Source organism: Pan troglodytes, chromosome 8, assembly GCF_028858775.2.
Source record: "Pan troglodytes isolate AG18354 chromosome 8, NHGRI_mPanTro3-v2.0_pri, whole genome shotgun sequence".
In the NCBI taxonomy this organism is placed as follows: domain Eukaryota; kingdom Metazoa; phylum Chordata; class Mammalia; order Primates; family Hominidae; genus Pan; species Pan troglodytes.
In genome coordinates this window covers 138,428,543-138,455,090 of record NC_072406.2, presented here as the reverse complement: position 1 = coordinate 138,455,090, position 26,548 = coordinate 138,428,543, and the positions used below count along the sequence as shown (strand labels likewise).

At 42.8% G+C, this 26,548-nt stretch overlaps 1 protein-coding gene across 1 annotated transcript in view; it reads left to right on the top strand.

The window, feature by feature from the left end:
* ADAM12 (ADAM metallopeptidase domain 12) overlaps positions 1 to 26,548 on the top strand; it is a 374,324-nt gene that overhangs the window by 40,006 nt on the left and 307,770 nt on the right. Inside the window, exon 2 of the mRNA XM_016919590.3 lies at positions 17,695 to 17,792. Within this exon, the coding sequence (XP_016775079.3) occupies positions 17,695 to 17,792 (98 nt within the window). The remainder of the gene's footprint in view (positions 1 to 17,694; positions 17,793 to 26,548) is intronic.

Genomic DNA, 26,548 nt, shown 5'->3' with positions numbered 1-26,548 from the left:
TCTCTCATCTCCCCCTCTTGCATTTGTTCCCACATTGTATAGGCAGAGCACGGAGGTGAGGGCATAACTCGGAAAGGCATGCTTGGGCCCATTCTCTTTCCATATAAGAAGCTTCCTTTCCCTCCCCCATCCTCCCGCGTGAATGCCCAGATCCTGCCCATTCAAAGCCTGATATCATTGGCATCCCTGTTGTGAAGACATCCTGGACCGCCTCAACTGAATCAGGTTTCTAGCCCAACTCCGATTGCTCTTAAAGGCACTATCCCTTTCCGTCTTCTTTACCAGACTCTGTGCTCCCAGTAGGCAGGATGCAGTCTAACTTAAGAAAACACCCAGGGAGGAGCCTCCAGGCTACTGACATGCAGAAGAGGTTTCTTTTTCTCTCTTCTCTCTGTCCGTAACTTCTAATTGAGCACTAAATGTACAGGTGCTAAGACAAAGACTTTCCACAAATCCTCTCCTTTCTCAATTGCCCAGGGGTTAAGCACCCTGTACTCCAAAGGTCCCACCTTTGGTGAAAGGCAGAGCTCACTGGAAGGTGTTGTTCTAGACTCCCATGGAAACCTGAAATGCTGTTGACTCTCAGCCTGTACCATTGGTACCCCATTTCTGAGCAGCAGCAGAGAATTCGTCACTGGATGTGTGACTCCCAGCCTCCACTCTCAGGGCAGGATTCAGGGTGACCCAGAAGTTTGTTTTAGAAATAAACCTGTTTAATATTCTTAACACATAAAGTTTCAAATAAATAAGAGAAAAACAGACTAATTAAAAATTGGCAATAAATGTGAGCAAACAACCCCCAAATTAAGAAATAAAAATAACTGATGAAAATATGAAAAGGCTCAATTTCAGTGATAAGTAAATGCACATTGAAACAACAAAGAAATTTGTTTTCTTTATAAGTGGCCAAACATTATTTGTAGGGCTTTCTCTTTATAATGATTGGCTATTGACAAGGCAGGCCAACATTCAAATTCAGGAAATAAAGAGAACGCCACAAAGATACTCCTCAAGAGGAGCAAATCCAAGACCCATAATCGTCAGATTCACCAAAGTTGAAATGAAGGAAAAAATGTTAAGGGCAGCCAGAGAGAAAGATCGGGTTACCCACAAAGGGAAGCCCATCAGACTAACAGCTGATCTCTCAGCAGAAACTCTACAAGCCAGAAGAGAGTGGGGGCCAATATTCAACATTCTTAAAGAAAAGAATTTTCAACCCAGAATTTCATATCCAGCCAAACTAAGCTCCATAAGTGAAAGAGAAATAAAATACTTTACAGACAAGCAAATGCTGAGAGATTTTGTCACCAGCAGGCCTGCCCTAAAAGAGCTCCTGAAGGAAGCACTAAACATGGAAAGGAACAACCGGTATCAGCCACTGCAAAAACATGCCAAATCGTAAAGACCATTGAGGCTAGCAAGAAACTGCATCAACTAACAAGCAAAATAAGCAGCTAACATCATAATGACAGGATCAAATTCACACATAACAATATTAACCTTAAGTGTAAATGGGCTAAATGCTCCAATTAAAAGACACAAACTGGCAAATTGGATGAAGAGTCAAGACCCATCAGTGTGTTGTATTCAGGAAACCCATCTCATGTGCAGAGACACACATAGGCTCAAAATAAAGGGATGGAGGAAGATCTACCAAGCAAATGGAAAACAAAAAAAGGCAGGGGTTGCAAACCTAGTTTCTGATAAAACAGACTTTAAACCAAGAAAGATCAAAAGAGACAAAGAAGGCCATTACATAATGGTAAAGGGATCAATTCAACAAGAAGAGCTAACTATCCTAAATATATATGCACCCAATACAGGAGCACCCAGATTCATAAAGCAAGTCCTTAGAGACCTACAAAGAGAATTAGACTTCCACACAATAATAATGGGAGACTTTAACACCCCACTGTCAACGTTAGACAGATCAACGAGACAGAAAGTTAAAAAGGATATCCAGGGATTGAACTCAGCTCTGCACCAAGTGGACCTAACAGACATCTACAGAACTCTCCACCCCAAACCAACAGAATATACATTCTTCTTGGCACCACATCGCACTTATTCCAAAATTGACCACATAGTTGGAAGTAAAGCACTCCTCAGCAAATGTAAAAGAACAGAAATTATAACAAACTATCTCTCAGACCACAGTGCAATCAAACTAGAACTCAGGATTAAGAAACTCACTAAAAACCGCTCAGCTACATGGAAACTGAACAACCTGCTCCTGAATGGCTACTGGGTAAATAATGAAATGAAGGCAGAAATAAAGATGTTCTTTGAAACCAACGAGAACAAAGACACAACATACCAGAATCTCTGGGACACATTCAAAGCAGTGTGTAGAGGGAAATTTATAGCACTAAATGCCCACAAGAGAAAGCAGGAAAGATCTAAAATTGACACCTTAACATCACATTTAAAAGAACTAGAGAAGCAAGAGCAAACAAATTCAAAAGCTAGCAGAAGGGGCAAGAAATAACTAAGATCAGAGCAGAACTGAAGGAGACAGAGATACAAAAAAACCTTCAAAAAATCAATGAATCCAGGAGCTGGTTTTTTGAAAAGATCAACAAAATTGATAGACCTCTAGCAAGACTAATAAGAAAAGAGAAAAGAATCAAATAGACGCAATAAAAAGTGATAAAGGGGATATCACCACCAATCCTACAGAAATACAAACTACCGTCAGAGAATACTATAAACACCTCTACACAAATAAACTAGAAAATCTAGAAGAAATGGATAAATTCCTCAACACAAACACCCTCCCAAGACTAAACCAGGAAGAAGTTGAAACCCTGAATAGACCAATAACAGGCTCTGAAATTGAGGCAATAATTAATAGTCTACCAACCAAAAAAAGTCCAGGACCAGATGGATTCACAGCCGAATTCTACCAGAGGTACAAGGAGGAGCTGGTACCATTCCTTCTGAAACTATTCCAATCAATAGAAAAAGAGGGAATCCTCCCTAACTCATTTTATGAGGCCAGCATCATCCTGATACCAAAGCCGGGCAGAGACACAACAAAAAAGGAGAATTTTAGACCAATATCCCTGATAAAATCAATGCAAAAATCCTCAATAAAATACTGGCAAACCGAATCCAGCAGCACATCAAAAAGTTTATCTACCATGATCAAGTGGGCTTCATCCCTGGGATGCAAGGCTGGTTCAGCATACGCAAATCAATAAATGTAATCCAGCATATAAACAGAACCAAAGACAAAAACCACATGGTTATCTCAATAGATGCAGAAAAGGCCTTTGACAAAATTCAACAGCCCTTCATGCTAAAAACTCCCAATAAATTAGGTATTGATGGGATGTATCTCAAAATAATAAGAGCTATTTATGACAAACCCATAGCCAATGTCATACTGAATGGGCAAAAACTGGAAGCATTCCCTTTGAAAACTGGCACAAGACAGGGATGCCCTCTCTCACCACTCCTATTCAACATAGTGTTGGAAGTTCTGGCCAGGGCAATCAGGCAGGAGAAAGAAATAAAGGGTATTCAGTTAGGAAAAGAGGAAGTCAAATTGTCCCTATTTGCAGATGATATGATTGTATATTTAGAAAACCCCATCATCTCAGCCCCAAATCTCCTTAAGCTGATAAGCAACTTCAGCAAAGTCTCAGGATACAAAATCAATGTGCAAAAATCACAAGCACTCTTATACACCAATAACAGACAAACAGCCAAATCATGAGTGAACTCCCATTCACAATTGCTTCAAAGAGAATAAAATACCTAGGAATACAACTCACAAGGGATGTGAAGAACCTCTTCAAGGAGAACCACAAACCACTGCTCAATGAAATAAAAGAGGACACAAACAAATGGAAGAAGATTCCATGCTCATGGATAGGAAGAATCAATATCGTGAAAATGGCCATATTGCCCAAGGTAATTTATAGATTCAATGCCACCCCCATCAAGCTACCAATGACTTTCTTCACAGAATTGGAAAAAACTACTTTAAAGTTCATATGGAATCAAAAAAGAGCCCACATTTCCAAGTCAATCCTAAGCCAAAAGAACAAAACTGGAGGCATCAGACTACCTGACTTCAAACTATACTACAAGGCTATAGTAACCAAAACAGCATGGTACTGGTACCAAAACAGAGATAAAGACCAATGGAACAGAACAGAGCCCTCAGAAATAATACCACACATCTACAACCATCCGATCTTTGACAAACCTGACAAAAAGAAGAAATGGGGAAAGGATTCCCTATTTAATAAATGGTGCTGGGAAAACTGGCTAGCCATATGTAGAAAGCTGAAACTGGATCCCTTCCTTACACCTTATACAAAAATTAATTCAAGAGGGTTTAAAGACTTAAATGTTAGACCTAAAACCATAAAAACCCTAGAAGAAAACCTAGGCAATACTATTCAGGACATAGGCATGGGCAAGGACTTCATGTCTAAAATGCCAAAAGCAATGGCAACAAAAGCCAAAATTGACAAATGAGATCTAATTAAACTAAAGAGCTTCTGCACAGCAAAAGAAACTACCATCAGAGTGAACAGGCAATCTACATAATGGGAGAAAATTTTTGCCATCTACTCATCTGACAAAGGGCTAATATGCAGAATCTACAAAGAATTCAAATTTACAAGAAAAAAACAACCCCATCAAAAAGTGGGTGAAGGATATGAACAGACACTTCTCAAAAGAAGACATTTATGCAGCTAACAGACACATGAAAAAATGCTCCTCATCACTGACCATCAGAGAAACGCAAATCAAAACCACAATGAGATACCATTTCACACCAGTTAGAATGGCAATCATTAAAAAGTCAGGAAACAACAGGTGCTGGAGAGGATCTGGAGAAATAGGAATACTTTTACACTATTGGTGGGACTGTAAACTAGTTCAACCATTGTGAAAGATGGTGTGGCGATTCCTCAGGGATCTAGAACTAGAAATACCATTTGACCCAGCCATCCCATTACTGGGTATATACCCAAAGGATTATAAATCATGCTGCTATAAAGACACATGCATACGTATGTTTATTGTGGCACTATTCCCAATAGCAAAGACATGGAATCAACCCAAATGTCCAACAATGATAGACTGGATTAAGAAAATGTGGCACATATACACCATGGAATACTATGCAGCCATAAAAAATGATGAGTTCATATCCTTTGTAGGGACATGGATGAAATTGGAAGTCATCATTCTCAGTAAACTATCGCAAGGACAAAAAACCAAACACCACATGTTCTCACTCATAGGTGGGAATTGAACAATGAGAACACTTGGACACAGGAAAGGGAACATCACACACCAGGGCCTGTCGTGGGATGGGGGGAGGGGGGAGGGACAGAATTAGGAGGTATACCCAATGTAAATGACTGACGAGTTAATGAGTGCGGCACACCAACATGGCACATGTATACATATGTAACAAACCCTAGAACTTTAAGTATAATAATAAAAAAAGAAAAATATAATGATTGGCTATTGAGTTGTCAACTTGCCAGTGCCTGGTCGTTGCTGAATGAAGGGAAACCAGTCACATTTCAGGTCCAGCAGAGAGGAGGAGGGAGCCCTGCCCACGCCCCACCCCTCCACCCTCCCTCCAGCCCTCATCAGCGGATTCACCTTGTTGATTTATGGTGCTACACTGTGTGATCAGACGCCGAAAGGAGAAAAACTGCTCCCTTGGATGACATATTAAGTGCTCATCTTGCAGAGAAATGAAAATCCATTTAGAACAATTAATGCATCATTAGTGTGGATTTTAAACCAAGGCAGTGTTCTCAGCCTACAAATGTTCTTGCTCTGATAAAAGACCTGCCAGCCAATACTGGATTGGACCAGTTCTCTTGTCTGTGGGAATAGATCAGAGTCAAGATGGGTATCGTTGAGAGGAAATTATTTAGAAGTTCCTAAAATGAACAGTTTTCTTTACTCTTTTGGCTTCTCTATGTAAGATGAAGCAAGGATTTAAACAGTTAAGCACAGTGTTTAGTTTCAAACACTAAGAACAAAAAAAATTCTCATTAGAATTATTTAAAATGTTCCTGGGTCAATCTATATGCCTAATAAATATCTGTCAAATTGAATAGAATGAAAAGTTCTTCAGGACGCTAATTCTAAGTTGTAATAGTTTTGTTTATCCTGTTTGACTATTTAAATTATGATTGCCCATTTGGGTCCTCCAAATTCAATGGCCAAAGTCAATGGCTAGAAAATCAAAGGTTGTAAAAATCATGTCAGCACCTACCTCTAGATAGCCACACTTTCTCCTTGGTCACTGGAACTTAGGCAGGTGTCCCCTAACTTTGTGATTCCGATCATCGCAGTTCTTGAAGTCCCACCTTATTCCCCATCTCACCGTATTCCCCACCTGCCCAAGCCACAGTCATCCCTGCAAGTGGGGAAAAAGGGAAATGAGCATTCCTGCTGTCGGGCATGGGGCATAGGATGTGCCCCTTCTTGTTGTCTTTTGGAATTCAGATTCTATTTTCCCGTGAAAACACATGAGGTTTCAGATCTAGAAACTATTACCCACATTAGAAGTCAAAGTGCATTTTTCTCATAGAGAAAATGAAATGTTCTAAATGGTGATATGAAAGTCAACTCTATGAGTTAAAAGGCATTTGAGAGTTAGCCTTCAAAAACTAACCGAGTCTATAAAAAATACATTTCAAATTCAAATCATCACCCTATGCCCACTGCCTTCTGGTGTGTAGCCACGTACATGCTGGGGCTTAGCTTCCCCTCAGCTAATGAAGCAGGCGTGGATCCTTAAACAGAGAAGGAAATATCAGGCTACTATGATGACAATTGCTATTATGGTCCCTTAGTTCTCTGTTCTCCTCTTAATTTGGCTTCTCAAGGAAGCTTTCCTGCTGGGTAGATAATGAACAAAATGTTTTAGATGAGGACTCTGGTTGACTTGGCAGTTCTTTCTCATTAAAAATAAGCAAATTGGAATTCTGGCTTATAAATAAGGCTCATGTGGATTTGGTTGTGTGCATCCACCTGTGAGGAATCAGACATTGCAGGGTGAGCTAAAAGTCAATCACTCATCAGAGTCTCCATGAGAACGAAGCCTTGGACCCCATTCCTGTCTCATCATGATCACAATGAGGCCATGGAAATTTTTAATTTGTTTGATAATAATTCATTGCACAAATACTTGTCTGCACATGAAGATATAGCAGTAAATTTGATAGACGAGGCCCCTACCTCTTGTTATTCCTATTTTTGATTGAGGGGTGGTAGAGACAGGCAAAGAGGTAAATAAATAAAACAAGATTTGACACTGATAGTGGCTGTAGGCGAGATAAAGGATGACGGGCCGGGAAGCAACTTGGGTTGGGAGGAAAAGTATTTAAATAGGGAAGACTCTCTGAGGGGTAACATTTGAGCAGAGACTTGAATAACAAGGTTTGGGGGCATGCGAAGGTTTGAGAGTAGGGTATTCTATGCAGAGGGCACAGCAAATGCAAAGGCTGTGGCCAGGTGCAATGGCTCACACCTGTAATCCCAGCACTTTGGGAGGCTGAGGCGGGTGGATCACGAGGTCAGGAGTTCAAGACCAGCCTGGCCAAGATGGTGAAACCCCGTCTCTACTAAAAATACAAAAAATTAGCCAGGCGTGGTGGGGGCACCTATAAACGCAGCTACTCGGGAGGCTGAGGCAGAGAATTGCTTGAACCCAGGGAGGTGGAGGTTGCAGTGAGCTGAGATTGCACCACTGCACTCCAGCCTTGGCAACAGAGTGAGACTCCACCTCAAAAAAAAAAAAAAAAAAAAAAAGGCCACGAGGTAGGACATAGCTGGGCACTATTAAGGGGTCAGGAGGCTGGTCAGTATGGTGGCAGTAGAGAGAGGAAGATGGTGCTATCAGGACATGAGGTTCCAGAACTTAGGAAAAAAATCTGAATCATACTCCAAGTTTTCCTAATCAGCATGAGTGTTTATTTGTCACACAGTAGGATTATGAGCACAGCATTCTGTAATTTGGCTGTATAGGTCAGCCCCCTGGCTTCATGATTTGTGTGATCCTGGGCAAGTTACTTAACTTCTGTGCCTCAGTTTCATCATCTATGAGATGGGGATAAATATCACAGGGTTGTTGTTGGGTTTAAACAAGGTAAGCTTGTAAAAGATTAGAATGGGGCTTCCTTGCATAGCAATTGCTTAATTAGCATTCGTTGTAATCAATAACTATTTCTTGTTTATGTAATCTATGCTCAACACTCCATGTTTGCCTTATGAACAGTTCTCATTTATCCATTCTTCAGGCTTTATACAGTCCATTCTTAGGCAGAGAATGTGTCCATTATGGGTCAGAGTTAGCCTGCTTAAAAGCCCTAGAATGGGGCTGGGCACTGTGGCTCATGCCTGTAATCCCAGCACTTTGGGAAGCCAAGGTGGGTGGATCACGAGGTCAAGAGATCAAGACCATGCTGGCCAATGTGGTGAAACCCCATCTCTACTAAAAATACAAAAATTCACTAGGTGTGGTGGTATGCACCTGTAGTCCCAGCTACTCCGGAGGCTGAAGCAGGAGAATCGCTTGAACCTGGAAGTCAGAGGTTGCAGTGAGCTGAGATTGGGCCACTGCACTCCAGCCTGGGTGACAGAGCAAGACTCTGTCTCAAAAAAAAAAAAAAAAAAAAAGCCCTAGAATGGCTTCCCACTTCACTCAAATAAAATTTAATTTCCCTGCCTTGAAAGGCCCGCCACAGTCTGAGCCTTGTCTACCACCTGGACTTCTGCTCCTCCCTCTCTGCATCCCATCTCTCACTCCATCTTAGCCATACTGACTGCCTGGCTGTTCCTGGAACCCACAAAGCACTCTACTTCCTTGGGGTTTTCACATTCATGTTCTCTTGATGAGAAACCTGTCATAGATGTTTGCTCTTGTTAAAGGTCCCTCTCCTTTAAGATTGAAAGAGGGAGAACCTGCAGATGATGAGGCTATCTAGAAGTATTCAGTTAAGTACTAGGAGCATCTTTTAGAAGACAAAAGAACAAAAGCAAAGCGCAAAACACCAACTGGAGTTTTGTAAGAAGAGGACTCTGCCAAAGAAGTCAGTCATCCAGACACGTGGCTTAAGAAAGGGCGATGAATGTGGATGGTATTGACAAGACGTGTATGATTGAAAACGTGTTGGTTTTTCGCTGGGAGATGAAGATTAAAAACCTTTGATTTTTAAACACGTTGAATTTGAGGTGGTGATGGTGACAAGACATTGAAATTAACATGTCCTGTAGATAAAATATAGACTGTGCTTGGGTGAAGTGGCCAGATGGGAAGAAAATATTGATTTGGGCAACATCAGCTTAAAAATTAATGAGTTCTCTGGGGAACAGTAAGGGTAGAAAGGGAAGATGGCCAAGAGCTGAGACTTGGGGAATGTTCAAGTGGAGGAGGCAAGACCTGGGCAGAGGAGGGGAAGAAATCCAGAATCACAGAGTGCTGCCCAAGTTGGTGTGTATTTTGGCAGAAGGTGGTCACAGATACCCAGTGAAGCAGCAGGGATGTGAGAGAATGCCGTTACATGGAGCTGGGGCTTTAGTGTAGATGCAGAATGACTTGTTTTTCACTGTTGTTTAATTCCATTTAATAAGTTTACAGGACTTAATGATATATACAAGGTTCCATTCTTGTTGTTTTGCTGTTAAGATCCAAAAATTATTCCTAGGTGTACATTTTAACAATTAGTTTCATTTTCCCCTTACATCATTTCTTGCAAGGTAAGCATTGAAGAATTCTGACCCTCTGCAAAAGCGTTACAAAGTGAATGTATGTATTTGACATGCAAAGGGCTTGGGTTTTGCCATTAATTCCACCATTTATATTATTAGGCAACTTTGAGAAAAACCTATACAACTCTATAGTTTAGTCTCACAGTGTGTAAAATGGGATTAGTATCTCACTCACCAGTAATGGGTATAAAAATGTAAGTTACTGTTGTAAGTGACTTTGCTCCCCACAGCTGGGAGGCACCATAGGCATGGACAGTTATGTTTATGTGTAGTAGAGACAGCTCGTGCTTGGGGTATGAATCTATTTAGACATTTATGAGAAGCTATAACTAGCTTTCTTTGAATTTCAAAATGACACATAAAACATCTTTTCCAAATTGTAATTGTTCCATAGCACTTGATTGCTTTTATTTCCAAATGGCTCTGTCCTCTAACACGCCCAAGGCTGTGTATCTGTGGTGCCAGAAGAATTGTTGTTTTGTCATCATAAGTCCAAAGGATCTTTTTAAGTTTATTTTTTCATCATAAAAGTCATAATGTGCCAGTTATAGAAAAGCCAGAAATACATACAAACATAAAGAAGAAAATCATAATGAATTCATAGCCCCAGCACTCAAAGAAAGCCAGCAAGAGCATTTTGGTGTATTTCTTTCCAATGACTGATAAGGAGTAAACAAAAAAAACAACCTAAACCAAATGAGATCCATGTGTGATGGTTAATATTAGGTGTCAGCTTGACTGGATGGAGGGTTGCCTACATGGCTGATAAAGTATTGTTTCTGGGTGTGTCTGGGAGGGTGTTGCCAGAGGAGATTGGCATTTGAGTCGGACTGGAAGAGGAAGACCCACCCTTTCCCAGGATGGATGGGCAGCATCCCATGTGCTGCCAGCACAGCTGGAACAAAGCAGGTGGAGGAAGGTGGGATGATCTGGCTTGCTGAGGCTTCTGATTTCCTTCTTTTTCTGTGCTGAATGCTTCCTCCCACTCCTCCTGCCCTTGGACATCAGACTCCAGGTTCTTTGACCTTTGGACTCTGGGACTTGCACCAGTGACTTCAAAGCAGGAAGAGGAAGGTGGGATAAGCTTGCTTGCTGAGTCTTCTGGCTCTCTTCCTTCTTCCCATTCCTCCTGCCCTGGGACATCAGACTTCAGGGACTGAAGACTTCAGACTGTGGGACTTACACCAGTGGCTTCCCAACCTTTGGCCGCAGACTGAAGGCTGCACTGTTGGCTTCCCTGGTTTTGAGGCTTTCGGGCTTTGACAGAGCCACTACCAGCTTCTGTTTTTCCCAGCTTGCAGACGGCCTGTCCTGGGACTTCGCCTTGTAATTGTGTGAGCCAGTTCTTCCTAATAAACTCCCTGTTTTATATACACATATTCTATTGGTTCTGGAAAACCTGAGTAATACACCATGTACATGTTTGCATCCATGATCTCATTTGATCCTCTTGCCGGCCCTCTGTGGCGGATGTTGTTCCATAGCCCAGCTCCACTCACCAAGGATCTGAATAGCAAGGAATGCAAGCAACTTGCCCAGGGTCATTGAGAGCGTGTGGTGGATGCAGGATGCGTCTTCTGACTCAAAATATTATTCTGCTTCTCTTACACCTGCCTACATCTTCGTAATTCAGCCTGCCAGCGTGGTAGCTACAATCTTAGGCTCTGAGAGAAGCTATATTCTGTATTGACATGGTTTTGTCAATGTGTTTATGTGTGTGTCACTTGGTGTCACCTTCCCAAACCTAGTGGCAGTTTCTCCCTTTAACTTTTCTGCCATCCCAGACCCTTGTAGCCAATGATGCAAAAAATTTTAAGTTTTTATTTCAACTTGCCGTTTCTGTGTTTTCTAGAGTATGCTGGAGTACTCAGAAGGCCCTTTAAGCTGCTTGAGAATCAATTATTTTCACATCCTCTGCCTTTTTCTACTCTAGGAATCCTTGGCAGTGACAAGGTTTTAGCTTGCCTGCAGGTACTGCATCTTCCGTCTGAGTAAATAGCAATGTCAGAAGAGCAGTGAATGGCAAACATGCCAACTTTCTGGTATTTGGAGCCCCCAGTGATAACCAGTCATCCCTGAGCCTTTTGATATGTACTGAACTGCTCCAGAATGACATGATTATTCTTGTAAAATTCAGATTAAATTTAAAAAATTATTCTTAGTAGACTTCATTTTTAGAACGATTTTAGAGTGACAGAAAAATTGCAAAGCTAGAACAGATGGTTTCCAGACACTCCACATCCCATTTCCCCTATTCTTAACATCTTACCTTAGTATTGTACATTTGTTACAGTTAGTAAGCCAATATTTATATAGTATTTTAAATTAGGTTTATACTTTATTCATTGGTTCTTACTGAGTGCATTTTTTCTGTTGCTCAGTCCCATCCAGGATACCACATTACATTTAGTTGTTCTGTCTCCTTAGGTTCATCTTGTCTGTGACAGGACCTCAGACTGTCCTTGTTTTTGATGATGTTGACAGTTTTGAGGATTACTGGTTGGTATATTTTAGAGCGTACCTCTTTGGGAATTTATCTTATGATTAGACGGGGGCTGTGGGTTTTGAAGTGGAAGATCACAGATGGAAGTGTGACTGTCATCACATCACGTCAAGGGTCGTACCATCCACAGGAGTTATCTCTGTTGATGTTGACCTTGACCATCTGGCTAAAGCAGGGTTTGTCAGTTTTCTCTATTATAAAGTTACTTTTTTCAGCTTTACTTTTGCTATTGGTTCTTTTGTGGATCCTTCACTTATGTTATTTTAAAATTGCATTACTAATTTACATGTAGGGAGCGTGCAGCTAAAATGAAAGAACTACATCATTATTTGGTTAAGGTTGAAAATGTGAATCTGAAAGGAAATCTTGCTATCATTTATAGGAGCATCACCACCATATTGCCCTGAGACAAGGAGCTGCTCAGTTCTGTAAGATTTTCTTTAGGTCTCGGATATTTAGGGGCTAAAAAAATTGCTTAATCAGTTTCCGAAGCCTTGTCCCTGGCTTCTTGGCAAATGGCCGCCCCAACTTTTTGCTTTCACTTAGATTTTTCAAAAGAATGTTTATCTTAATTCTACTTTTTGCACCTCAGATTGATTCTCCATTTTAAAGTTCATGTAGGTGTTGATAATGATTTCCCTTTCAAGCCAGAACTCCAGGTGTGATATTTAAGTTTCTCTTGACTAATGATCTCATCAGAGTTTATTTTCTCAATGGCCCACTGGGTGGCTTAGGAGGATACCCACTGGCATCCACTTACACACTGGCATTTTCAAATGATCAATATGGAGTTGTGATTTTTGCACCAATAGCGTGGTTTGGTTAAACAGACACTGCCTCAAAGTCTAGAAACTTGGATTCTGATATTTAAGACGGATTTCATGCATTAAGCTTTTCGAAAGCGCTGTACTGTGTTGACTTATTTGAGCCTCCTTAACCTCATGAGAATCTTAGAGGAGAGAATGCAGTTTTCATTTTGTAGACAGTAGAGCCTCAGATGTCAGGCTTTGACAAAGGAAAATAAATCAAGGAGGAGTCAGGACCAGGGTCAGGTCTTGTGGCTCCAAGATGTCCCCTCTTCACTGTGTATGTCTTAGAGCTGCTGCATCAGTCTCCACCTCTTGTGAAATGGAGCTTGCGCGGATGTGGGCATCAGGGTAGTGTGGACTTGGTTATAGCCTTTCCTGTTTCCCTTCATAAGTTACCAAAGGAAGGTTGGCTAGAGCAAGGATGGGGCAGGACTCATGCAGGCAGCCAGGCTCTGGGTGACATGAGGGGAGGATCTGGAGTCACTTTGAGAGGTTTCTTCTTTGCCTGCTTTCCCATAACCTTAAAAACTTTCATTGCAATCTTGACTAGCCTGAATCAGATCTGAAAATGACAAACTCAGACAAGGAGACAAGCAAAGCAGGCACACACTTCCCATGGGAAAGCACAGCTGATGATCACAGCAGATAACCGTCAGAGATGAACGATCTAATATGTGTTTTTCCACTCTGAGGCTGAAGCAAACTGGCCATTTTATCAAAACTGCAAGCAGTGTATCAGGTTACGCAGTGGCAAAAAAGCTTCCTGCCCAGTATAATCTATCCACATTTCTTATTTAGGTAACTATGAGTTCTGTTGATGCCCAAATATATATTATGAAAAATAAAATATATGCAAACTGTGTATTTTATAGGGTCATATTTTTTCCCCGGGTTTCTCAGGCTTGAATGTATCCATCATTCAGGTCCCGCGTTTATAATTTATCAATAAGATCACTCCATAAAATAGATTCTGATACCTCACAGCTGTGTATAATTTATTCTGTCTATCCGTGCGGTAGAAATAAAATTTTTATTTGCATCATCTAAAAGAAATACCAATGTATAAATACATAAGAAAAGCTCATAAGAAACGGTCTTCTGACTACAGATACTGCTGAGGGGATGTTGTGCAGCCAATGAAAAAGCTGAGAGATGGCTTCATTATCCATGTACATAGATAATACGTACCGTACTCAGCAAATAGTGCAGTCACTCAATTTCTCAAAAAGGTTGCACCACATTCTACAAGGGCTGCCACAGCCTGCTTCTAAACTCTCCTTCGAATATTTGGAAATAAAGCCTCTTCAAGGAAAACATATTTGCCAAAAAGGGCTCCTTTTGGATTGAGATACTGGAATATGTAGGTGAAACAGGAAATGTTTCAGTGGCTGGAATATTTTGCCTTCAGGAAACTAAATAACTGTGTCTTTCTCAGCCACTAAGAGCCTTGGAAGAAACAGTCCAGAGGATGGAGGATGTTCTTTACACTTGGTTTCTGTAGCCTCACCCTGATTATCTAACAGGAGGCCCCACCAACACCTCCTGAACTTCCCCAAAGTCAAGGTGTGGAGTTGCTGCCTCCCCTACACCCCTCCCTGCAGGAGCACCTGCAAACAGTTCAACTAGAAGACCCGGATTTCATGCATCATCTCCTTCCTCCTCACACATACAGCTTCTCAAGGGGAGTCTATTAAGTGCAAAGACTTTTCCTCCAGGCATCTGAGGCCTGGGTGAAGACCTTCCAGGCCTTTTGGTAGTGTGGCTGGAATACCCATGGAAACCATCCCATCCTCCCCATTACTGGGGTTGGGTTGGGAGTGATACAGGATTCTAGTTTTAGAACTCTTTCTCTGCCCAATTTAACAGACCCTTGGCAATAGGATTGATTTGTGGTTATTCAATTTAACAATTCACTTGTGTTGGAAACTCAGCACTGCCAGGAGTACCTTATAATTAAACTGGTTTGTTTATGTGGAGGATATTTTAAAATGCTCGCGATCACTTTGACAGTTTTAGCTGACTTTCCAAAGACTACACCAATGCCCATGGTAACTCTCGGTGTGGTGTGGTTTTCAGCAGGTGAAGGGAAAGTTCAGATGGATCTCCAGTTTTCACCCCATAATTGCTAGTATTTTAAAGCTGCCTTAATCCAATTCCAATAACATGACAGCTCTCTTATAAGTTCAGTTAATTGCACTCTGTAGTCGGCCTCTGCAGGAGCTGTATAGCTGGATCAGAGCTCACTTTGTTTCTCTGCATTCCAACGTGTGAATCCCGTGGGGTCCTGAGCAAGAGACCCTGGTCTTGGCAAAGCTTCGAGAACAGTGCCGTTGAAACCGGCCAATGCGTCCCTCACACATCATGTGATTGCCCTCGGGCTCACCACGCTCTGCCTCATTTTATGGAAAAGGAAAGTCTTGCGCTCCCTCTACTGCTGTCGATCCTCGTGGCTATATGTGCAGCTGGAGGCTTCTCGTCATCAGCTCTCAGCTTATAAGCTCCCCATCCCCAACAAAAAAGGGGGGCTTTCCTGGCCTGTCCTTCAGAAGTACCATCCCCAGCCATTCTGCTGTCACCCTGTTTTTCTTCTTAATTTTTTTTTTTACTTTGAAATAATGTTTGATTGACAGGAAGGTTGCAGTTTTAGCAGAGTTGCTGTGGTCCTGCTGTTTCACAGCACTTCTGGCTCTCTGAAATGGTCTTCTTTTCATCGTTTTTCTCTCCCAGTACAAGAATGCGAGTCCTGAGGGCAGTTTTCTCTACGTCCCTCTCTGAAATGCACAGGACCGAGAGAGAGGCAAGCCTTCTGGGATGAAGCTGTGTTCAAGAGATGAGGGTCTCAGCAGTATAGACGGAGGGAGCTGGCTCACTTTGGGGCTGCTGGCGTGAAGAAGAAAGAATGGGCTCTTTGAGTAGAAGGCATCAGATCTAGAGTCACTGACAAGAGTGCCTGTCACCAGGTAGACAGTTGAATACTTGGTGAGTGGTGAGTAAACACGTGGGACACAAGTGGCCCGTGGCCCCGCAGCTGATGTGTGGTAGAGCTGGTGCTGCTGCAGGGTGCGTCTTCCTCCAAAGCCTGCGCTATTCTGCCTTTGAGCACATGGAAGGCATGGGCTCAAGCGACAGGAGGAGGAGACACACTTACTCAAGATCTCCATGCTGCCAGTGTTTGCACCCTTGCAGCCAGGAGAAGGACTTCTGATGCTTCCCATTCAGAGAGTCGACTCTTTTCACCTCCAAGCAGCCGTTCACGGGTGTCACAGATATCACCATCAGAGCCAGCACCTCCACTTGCTCCGCCAGAACCCTTCTCGCTTGAATGCAGGTTCATCCCTGAAGACTCAGCCCATCCACACCCTGAAGACCACACGTCCTGGGCCCATAGTCCCCTCCCTCCTTCCCTCCCCATGCGGTCGAGGGTTGCAGCTCAGCCCTCTCCCATTGGCTGTATTTCGGACTTTCAGTTCATTCCTGTTCCTTGTCCTCTTGGTCCTCAACACCTGAGAGTTTTAAACACTCTGTGACCAGCTTGAGAATTTCTCAGAGGCTGTTTCAGACAGTGACTACAGGAGTAGTAATCCTTTGGTAACCTGAATATAACTGCAGACTTCCACATTGAGCATGATAAAATGGTGTGGATTTAAAAGTATTTGGGGAACTGTAAAATGTCTAGGATTAAAATTTCAATACCATTTGTGCCCAATAAATGTGAACTCTTTAGTAACTTAAAACTGTGTTATTATGACTCAGGTCTGAAAATTATGAGTCCTGCTTGAAGAAATGGGAATAACATGTGAGGGAATCTGGTCCCATCCTTCACCTTGAGGGATATACTGTGGTCGAACCAAATAGCAGGAGCATGACCTCATAGGAGAGCAAGTCCAGAGAAATTAGCGTATTTGTTGAGAAAGTGATACACCCTCCAGAAGAGAAAAATGTTATACTTTCCGTGAGGATTGTTTATGGAAATGGGTCTAAATTGAACCTGTGTTGGTATATTAACTGGTTCAACAGACAGGACCCCAAGAAACAAGATCATATAATAGTTTATTGAATGACTTGATTTTTTTAAAACATAAACCAGTCTAGTCAGTCTGAACTGGAAAATTAATTTTGTCTATAGAATCACTTACTAAAGCATATAAAATTAGACTCCATAAGTGCAGAGAAGAGAATTGGCATTATGTTTAACAGATTCACTGGGACTTAAATAAATGGATTTAGTCTTAATACAGCTAAAGCCGTGTGACTTTTAATACAGAGCAGATCTTAAATAAAGTATCAATTCATCATTTCAAAAAAGTCACTTTTGCATTTTTGTTGCTTGTTGCAGGACTGAATTATATATCTTGTCTATGATAATACCCCAGCACATGTTACAGGTCTTGAAGGAACAAATTCATTAACTTTTGTTTTCTTTAAGTTACAAAATTTTCATGGTTAGATTGACAGAGAATTCAGCAGTTTTAACACTTTTCATGACTTAATGGGTTCTAGTGTTTCCCTGGGCTTATTTAACTTCCAAATATTTTCACTGTGTCATTTATGTAATAAGCTTCTGATGCCAAACTCTTCCTGACTAGAGTGAAATATAGAGCTGTTTTCCTTTTGATTCAGGGGTGAGCTTATGGAACCAAGGAAGAGCTGATGAAGTTGTCAATGCCTCTGTTCGGAGTGGAGACCTCTGGATCCCAGTGAAGAGCTTCGACTCCAAGGTGAGTTCCTCTCCTTTTCTCAGCTTTGAGACTGCCGAAGCTTTTAAATCACATTAGTTGCTTTGGTATTCTTTCATTCAAGGGTTGTCTCTACTCACTTTAATGCTAACTCTATCCTTATAGAATGGAAGCTTTATTCTTAAGACAAAAAAATGCAAACCAATTTTGATGTGACAGTGCTGATGAGGGATCCAACATTATTTGCATCTACTGAAAATTAGTTTTTGAACAAAAACCAGGGGTTACAATCCCAGATATACAACTTCCATGTTCAGTTTAACTGAGTGAATGATGGGCATTTTTCTATATTTATGTCTATTTAATTAACATTGATTTCCTCGAATTGATTATTGCTAGAAATATATTTATGCAACTTAAAAACCCATTTGTCATGAGTTTTAATGCAGTCTAAACTTTATTTACTTTGACATGTTTGATTTGAGCCTTTTATGATGTAAAAGAATAATATTAAATAATTGAAATAATAGTGATTAAATTTAATATCTTGGTGCGTTTTATCTGCTAAACTGACATGACTTTCTTAAATTTCAGTGCTTGTAGGAACAGTTGGAAAGTGATAAAAATCTATGGAAATATGAGCGTTTGAAGAGATCATACAGATGGCTTGGTCCTTGTATTATATAGAACTATTTTTAGATCATTTTTCATAATAGCAGATTTTTTGAAGAGCAGTTGAGATTGTGAACATCCTCTGTCACTTCCTGGAATGGTTGCAGTGGGCCACCTTTATGTGAGTAATGATAAGGTGATTTCCATCTAGGGAGCTTACCTTGGAAACTGAGCTTTTAGAAAGGTTGGTGGTTTGATTAAAAGGCCCAAATGCCAAATGTGCACATTTTTTCTAACTTTGTTGTTTCACAGACATTGTTGCAAATAGAATATATAAGGTACAAGTCAAGTATAGTGGTGTTGATATTTTCTGGAAGAAAAACTTAAGATATTAAAGAAAATTCCATCATGCTATTGGTCAGCAAAATTAAAAACAACATAATAGATACAGTAAAAGAGGAATGGGCTTTCATTATAAAGAAAGTTGATTTAAAATATTGATATACACGAATAATAGAAAAATATGGAATAATCTAAAGTTTCTTGGATGTTGGGAGCCATTATGTAGACTTTCTCTGGGGTTAGAGTTGCCAGATTTAGCAAGTTAGAAGTACAGAATGCCTGGTTAAATTTGGATTTCAAATAAGTAATGTATTTAATTTTAGTGTAAATATGTCTCGTGCAATATTTGGGACATACTTTTTTTTTTAAGTGTTTATTGCTTATCTGAAATGCACATTTAACTGAATGTGTCCTGTCTTGTGTCTGACAACCTTCCCTGGAGGGAATCAGAGGGACAAGCTGCTGAGGGCTATGGGCCTGCCGCTGGGGTGGACCAGCTCAGGCCTTCTTTGGTTTGTGACCCCCAGCTTCCTCCTTCCTGCCTTCCAGCCACCTGGCAGACATCACAAGGCATGTTGGAGGAGGAACTGGCACATCTACTGCTGGCCAAGCTTACCACCTGGTGCTTGTGGGTCACAAGCATCATCTTTTAGAAGACTAGGAAGAACCATGATTATTAGGTAGCTGTCCCAACTCTTCTGGGTTTCTGTCTCCAGAATGAGAGCCCTGTGGGTGACAGGCATACACCTACTGCACTAAAGAATTCCAGGTTAGTGACGTTATGTAGGGGCATGATGACCTAGGTAAGTTGGGAACAGCATTTTGTTGTAATGCCAGTGGGCTCATCTCAACATATAGTTTATGGCATCAGTGTATGGCCATAAAATTACAATATGTACTCATATTTGGTGGGTAACCCCGAAAGCTTGTGTGAGAAGTGGTGCATGTCAATGTCTGTTACGTGTGTGTACCTGTTTGCAGGAGTTCCCCATGGGGAAGACGTGTATACTTGCTGTGGGAATAGGCATTCTGGCCAAAGGTGTGTATGTGTGTATCTGTCCTCGTTACCAGTAAGTCAAGATTTTCATTTTGAACTGAATCATGCAGTGTATCTTCAGTATACAAAGCATACTCACGTGAAGAATATTTTTGCAGAACAACGGTGCCTGCTGTGCCTCAGAATATAGACTTTTAGATTTGCTTCTCACTCCTTGCCTCTTTCTGTTCGGCCAGTTTTTAACTGAGCACCTATTATGTGCCAGGTGCTAGGCATACAGCCAATGCAGAAGGCAGACACGCTTTCTGCCACCTGCAACTTACATTGCAGTAAGGGAAACATAATTAAATAAATTCACATTGTGATAAGTGTTAAGGAAAAAACAACAAAGTATTCTAGGGGCCAGCAGGGAAGATGGATTTTGATAGGTTGGCCAGGAAAGCCCTTTCTAAGAAGGAAAGATAGTTTTTTCAATAAGTTCTAAAGAGCCAGCCATGAGAAGAGCCAGAGTGTAAGAGGCTGGAGGAGCAGGGAGGAGGCAGGTGTGTCTAGAGCATGGAAAATAAGACAGACTTGGAGTGATGCGGGAGCAACAGGGGCCAAGATTTCCCACAGGGCTCCTCCCATGTGTGACCTCACTGTAGAAGTAGTAGCCTGTAGGAAACAGACATTCATCCTGAGATAGCGACATAAACTGTGACCTTCTTTCTCTGGTAAATATTCTGATTTTATATGACTTACCAAATCATAACATTAATTTTTTGTGACTCTTTTTCCCCAGAGGTGACATGCAGTGTTCACAACCATGAAGCACATTCCTTATTTATACAGAAATGCCTAGCTTTTTGATTTCTTCGTATTATTATTTATTTATTTATTTTGGTAGAGATGAGGGGGTGGGGAGGGGGTAGGAGACAGGCCTCCTTTGTCACCTAAACTGGTCTCAAACTCCTGGGCTCAAGCAATCCTCCTGTCTCGATCTCCCAAAGTGCTGGGATTATAGGCTGAACCACTGTGCCCTGCCAGAAATCCCTAACTCTTAAACATTTTATCTGATGGCCATGGCAAGTCCAGTAAGCCAGATCTGGAAGTTTGGCCAGCAATTTCTGGCTGGGAATGCCATGGGAACCTAAAGAAAGGGGGCCTCAAATTCCAAGTCACATCCTTTCTGGCTTTCTTCCGGACAGATTTCCACAACTGTTTTCCTAAAATGAAGATCTAACTCATCATGATTTTCCTTGAAAACCTCAGAGGCATTCCTCACATCCGCATCCTAGAGTGTGAAGACTAACTCTAGGCTTGGCATGAAAAGCACGTTGCTCTGTGACCCAGAGGCACTAACCACAGCCCCACGCCATGGCTCCGGGGCTCTGACTGTCCCTCCATTCTCTCCTCATGTGCATTCTTCTTCATCCTATGGTGCCATAGCATGGGGCCACCCCTGTGACCTCAGGCAGCCTGGTCACCTGCCCCGCTGTGCTTTGTCCCAAAGCACTTTGGGCTAAAAAGCGGTAACAAGTTCCTGGGGATTCAGTGACTCATGCCCAAATCTGGATTATGTGCCTGCCATGCACCTGGTGCTGGAGCTGCATCTCTGCCCTGAGGGTGGTCAGGAAAGGCCTCTCTGTGGAGGTGACATCTGAAGGTGACCTAAATGACATGAAGGTTGAGCCTGCCATGTGGAGTTCTGGGGAAGAGCATCCAGGCTGAGGAAACAGTGACAGAGGGAGCCAAAGAGGGAGCGTGTAGAGAGGTGAGCAGGGCCCTGACAAGGTAGAACAGCCACGAGAAGGTTCCTGGGGGCTTGGAGCAGGACGTGCAAGTGAGTTTTAACAGTGACCTCTGACAGCTGTGCGCAGACTGCAGTGTAGGGCCCTGAGTGGAAATGAGGAGAGCCATGGGGAATCCAGTGCAACTGTCCAGGAAGGAGAGGGAGGCATCCACACTCTGACCACGGACAGCACCAGAAGCGATTGGACTGGAGACGTACTTTGAAGGGAAAGTTTGTTGGACTTGCCCGTGGATTCAAGGTGTTAAGGACAACCCCTGTGTTTTGGCCCTGGCTACATAGGTGGCAGGAGCTTCCATCATATACACCCCCAAAGAGAAAGGACCCCCTGTCTAATTTGGTGTTCACCACATCATTGACTTACTATGTATACTGGTTCTCACCCTAGCTGCATTTTAGAATCACCCAGAAACTTTTACAAATAACAGTGTTCAACCTCCAGTTGTTGAGAGTTCATTTAAATGGTTTGGGGCAGGCCCATGCAGATTTCTTAAAAAAAAAAAAAAATACTCCCTGGTGATTTTAGTGAGCACCCAAGGCTTAGATCCACTTGGGGAAATTGATGCTGCATCCAATGCCAGATTGCTGGTCAAGTCGATTCGGCTGATTTAGGTAAAATTACTGTCAAGTTCTCCGTCTCTTTCTCTCTGAATGGGATGTTAGAATGTCCTTTCCAAATCAAGAATCAAGCCATCACTGCCACTGATAATTTAGTGGAAAGAGTAGAGGGACAGGAAAGGAGGCGACCTTGTGTGTGTTGGAGAGCTTGCACTTTTTTGTTCGTTGGTTGTTGTCTATAATGCAGGGATAAACTTATCTGCATTCCCTCCCTCTAAGGGTCATTGTGAGAATGAGATGAAATGATGGCTGTAAAATACGCTAGAAACTTAACACTACTACAGAAATGTAAGGTGACACTGAAAGTTTAAAGTGTCTTTAGGAACCAAACTCCAGTTTCATGTCTTGAAAAAATTAACCGTGGAACCAGCGAAGACATGTCAAAATGTGATTGATCGTGAGATGACCTCACTTGAGCTCAGCCTTTGAATACTCCAGGAAATGTCCAATTTCCAGCTTCCTTGAGTGAGAATGAAGTTACAGAAAGAGTATGAGAAATGGAAAATGGAAGGCAAACCCATTAGAACATGAAACCAAAGCTTCCCTTAGCATATGGCAGGTCTCAAATATCAAATAGCAGCTAATTAAAATGACAGAGGCACATTCTACTCCATACATTTCCATTTGCCTTTTTTTACAGCTGAGAAAACGGAGCCCTGCTCTCCCCTCCAATAACCATCCCCATTCTTTCCTTCACAGCCAGACTTCCCAGAAAGGTGATCCGCATTCACTGGCTTGCCTCCCCCCAGTTCCCTCCCAACCCTTGGTAGCAGCTCCCATTCCCAACATGTCATTGGAATGGCCTTTGCCAAGGTCAGAGATGGCTTCCTAATTTCCAAAGCCAGCACACACCTTTCACTCTTTATCTTACTTATCTTGATACCCATTCCCTCTCCTCCTCTGAAATCCTCTCTTCTTTGGGCTCCTGAGACCCCGTTCTCATGTTTCTTCTCATATGTTTTTGTTTTTGCTTTTCATTAGTTTTCCTGGCTCTGTCCCTCATTCTTGGTGTCCTCTGAGTTTCTTTGTGGCCCCACTTCTGATGAAGGGTCCCGCTGGTGATGTCCCTCTCAAATGTGACCTCATGGTCTACTTGCACCTAGGGGCTCACATAAGTGAAAATAGCAGTGAGAGCTACCACACATGGAGTTCCCACTGTGTGAACCGCTGTATCAGGTGTTACGAACGATAACTTCGGCTTTTGTCATCTAGCATGCATTGACTTAAAATCCACGCCTCTCATTCTGCTTTGACCCCTGAGATTTGATCATCTACTTCCAATCAATTACAGGTACCTCCAGCTGAAAGTTCCCAATTATGCAAATGTATTGTCCCCCAACGTAGACTCTGCCTCCCACTTAATTTAATTGTCCCTAGAAGATAAGGTTGTCATCTTCCTTCTCCCCTGAAATAGTAAGGTTTGAAACACTTCTTAACTCTACTGGCCCAGTATCCTGACATGTGCTTCTTCTTTCTGCTGTCTACCACTGCCTTCATTAGTCTTCTTCCATTCTACAAAAGGAGGCAGGGTACTCTGTCTAAAGCACAGATAGAACCTGTTCCCTTCCTGCTTTCCAGTCCTTCGGAAGTCCCGGATGACACCTGAATTCAAAGCCAGGCTTCTTAGCCTGATGCCCATGGGACTGGGTAGCCTGGGCCATCTGGACTCTAGAGCCCCCACCCCTACATCTTAGCCATGAAGCTTGTCAGGGCAGCCAGTTGCCTAAATAGGCCACGTTCTTTACACCATGCTTGCACTATGTTCTGTCCCCATGTCCCCTGACTCCCTCAGTCCTACTCATTCTTGAAGCACCACTTAAGCACTCATTCTTAAATGGCACCTTCTCTTGTGAAACCCATCCTGAGCCCCTGGCCTCCTGGCCAAATTCTTCCTTCCCATACCTTTGTCTTTATAAGTTGTCCACATCTCTGTGATGTGCAATCATATCATGCACACATTTAATTCATGCAAATTCAGCCTTGCACATGGCAGAAACAGATGCTGCAGAGACGCAACTTAAGTGACATAGGTGATCACATCCCCTTGGGTCCCCGAGGAGCATGTGGGCATCTGCTGTTTTCTTAGTTCCTTCTGCCTCTCATGAGGCAAGCTTCTTACTTCCTAAGAGCAGTTCTAGTTCTTTCTGTTGGATATCATGAAATAGCGCAACCCCTAAAAGAAGCCAACTCAACTATGCTCAACCCAATAAGCAATGCCCCAGTGCTCTGTGGAGAAGAAATGCTGAACCTGTATAAAAGCATGAAAGCTGTGAGGCTTTCAAAGATTAATTTGGACTGTGCCTCAGGTGCCACCTCTACCTTCTATACTGGCCTTAGACCCCAACCATGCATGACTTTGGGATTCAGCTCTCTGGCGCAATCACAGAGTACCATCATTATTAGTTTTTATCCCTGCTTCTCCCAACCAGCCTGTGCCCTCCCTCAGGGCAGCAGCCACAGCTCTGTGCCCTTCCACCTTGGCGCAGTGCTTGGCACAGAGTGGAGTGATTGCAGGATGCTTGTTGACTGACTCTGAGACTTTATCAGTGCCTGGATCCTGAGCCTTGCAAACCACTCTGACTACCACAACTTTTTAGATGTTTCCTACCTCCTTTTGGCAACTTTGGGTCCTTTAAAATCATTTGGAGGCTGCGTCTAGCTGATAGAATGCTACCTTCTTCACTTTAGTGCTATGTGGTATCTTACCTGGGACACCACCCCAAGTGTAGCTCTGTGCCAAGAGCAGTGCTGTTACTCTACATGGGTGGGTTGACATAGCCAGACCTATATTTTTTATCTAAGGGATTATTCAAGTAATTGCAGGAGTTGCTCAGGCTAGATGGTAGCACCTCCAGCTTGGCTGAACAGGCTCAATAGTTAGCCTTTCAGACTTAGGAAGCATCCATTTTACATTAGCTTCCAAGCCAGCCAATGGTGTTTCCTCTGAAGAATGTAATGACTAAAATACCTACTGTGGAATAGATATCCTCATAGGACATGCACAGTGGCTCATGGTTGGAACACTGTTCCCAGACTCTCTGGGTTCCTGGGTATGGTCTGTCCCACTCAGTTTCTTACCTTCTGTGGGAATCCCAACCCCACCCTTGGCCTGACAATCCTCATGAAGCTGTGTCTGCCACACAGGAGGCTTCTGGAGGCCCCAACTCCTGCACCAGACCTCATATAACCCATCATTATGGAGAGAGGATTTGGAGAGGTAAAAGCTGGCACCCTTTTATCTTGTCTGGGAGCTCAGCTGTTTCAAGAATCATTTCCGTGCATGGTGGGAGGAGAACAGTGGATGTTGGAACCTGCAGAAATGGATTCGGACTCCCTCTGCCTTGCTGTGTGGCGTTGGGCTTGTCATTCGCCCTTGCTCAGGCTTTGTTTCCTTAGCTGTAAAGGAGATGGTGATGGTGGCCTTGTGACCTGATGCCATGCCCTACACATGCTGGATCCTCAGCAAATGCCAGCCTCTCTCCTGTCCCTCACCGGGTCCTCCTATCACTGCCCCAGGGCTGGATAAGCCTTTGCTGTGTGTGGGGGGAGGGCACTGGCCTGGGAGTTCCTGGATGTGTAGCAGCATCCCTGATACACCTGACTGATGCCAGCCACCCTCTTCTAGTCACAGATGTCTCCAGGCGTTGCCACGTGGCCCCTGGGGTGTAAAATTGCCCCGGGTTGAGAACCACTGCACGGTGAGAAAAGATGTGGAAGGACAGGAAACTGGCAGTTACTGGGATCCCCGTCTTGGCCTTGGACGGAGCCAGACTGGGGTTCTGCAGATTTTTCTGGGAAGAGCTGAACAGTAAATATGTTCAGCAGCACAGGTCACAATGATACCTGCTGAAGCAACTCACCTGGGCTGTTGCGTAGAAGCAGCCCTAGATAATACATAAATGAATGAGCATGGCTATGTTCCAATAAAACTTACTGGACGTTGAAATTTGAATTTAGTATCATTTTCATGTGTCATGAAAAATCTTTTTAAACAATTTTAGAATATAAAATGAGTCTTAGCTTGCAGGCTGAACCAAAACAGGCAGTGCATTGGCTTTGCCCGAGGGCCATAGTTTATAACCCCTAGGCTAGATATTCCATAGATATCAGCTCACTGGATGCCCCCAGCAGCCCTGCAAGGTGGATGCTGTTGTGCACATGAGGTTGCTGAAGCCCCCCCCACCCCCACCCCCAGGTAGAAAGTTAAGCGAGAAGACTAGCATCTGGACCAAGGCCTGTCAGATTTGAAATCCAGTATTCTTTGCATATTCCTCTGCTACCTTTCAGAAAAATCTTTAACTTTCTTTCCCCTGGGCATCATATCAGGACTGCTTCATACATCTTGACTCCAGACAGCTGAGGTCATGGTTCAGGGGGCAGACGTGGTGAGCACTCGCCAGCGCTCTCTCCCTCCCTGTCTGTCTTGCCTCCGAGGGAGAT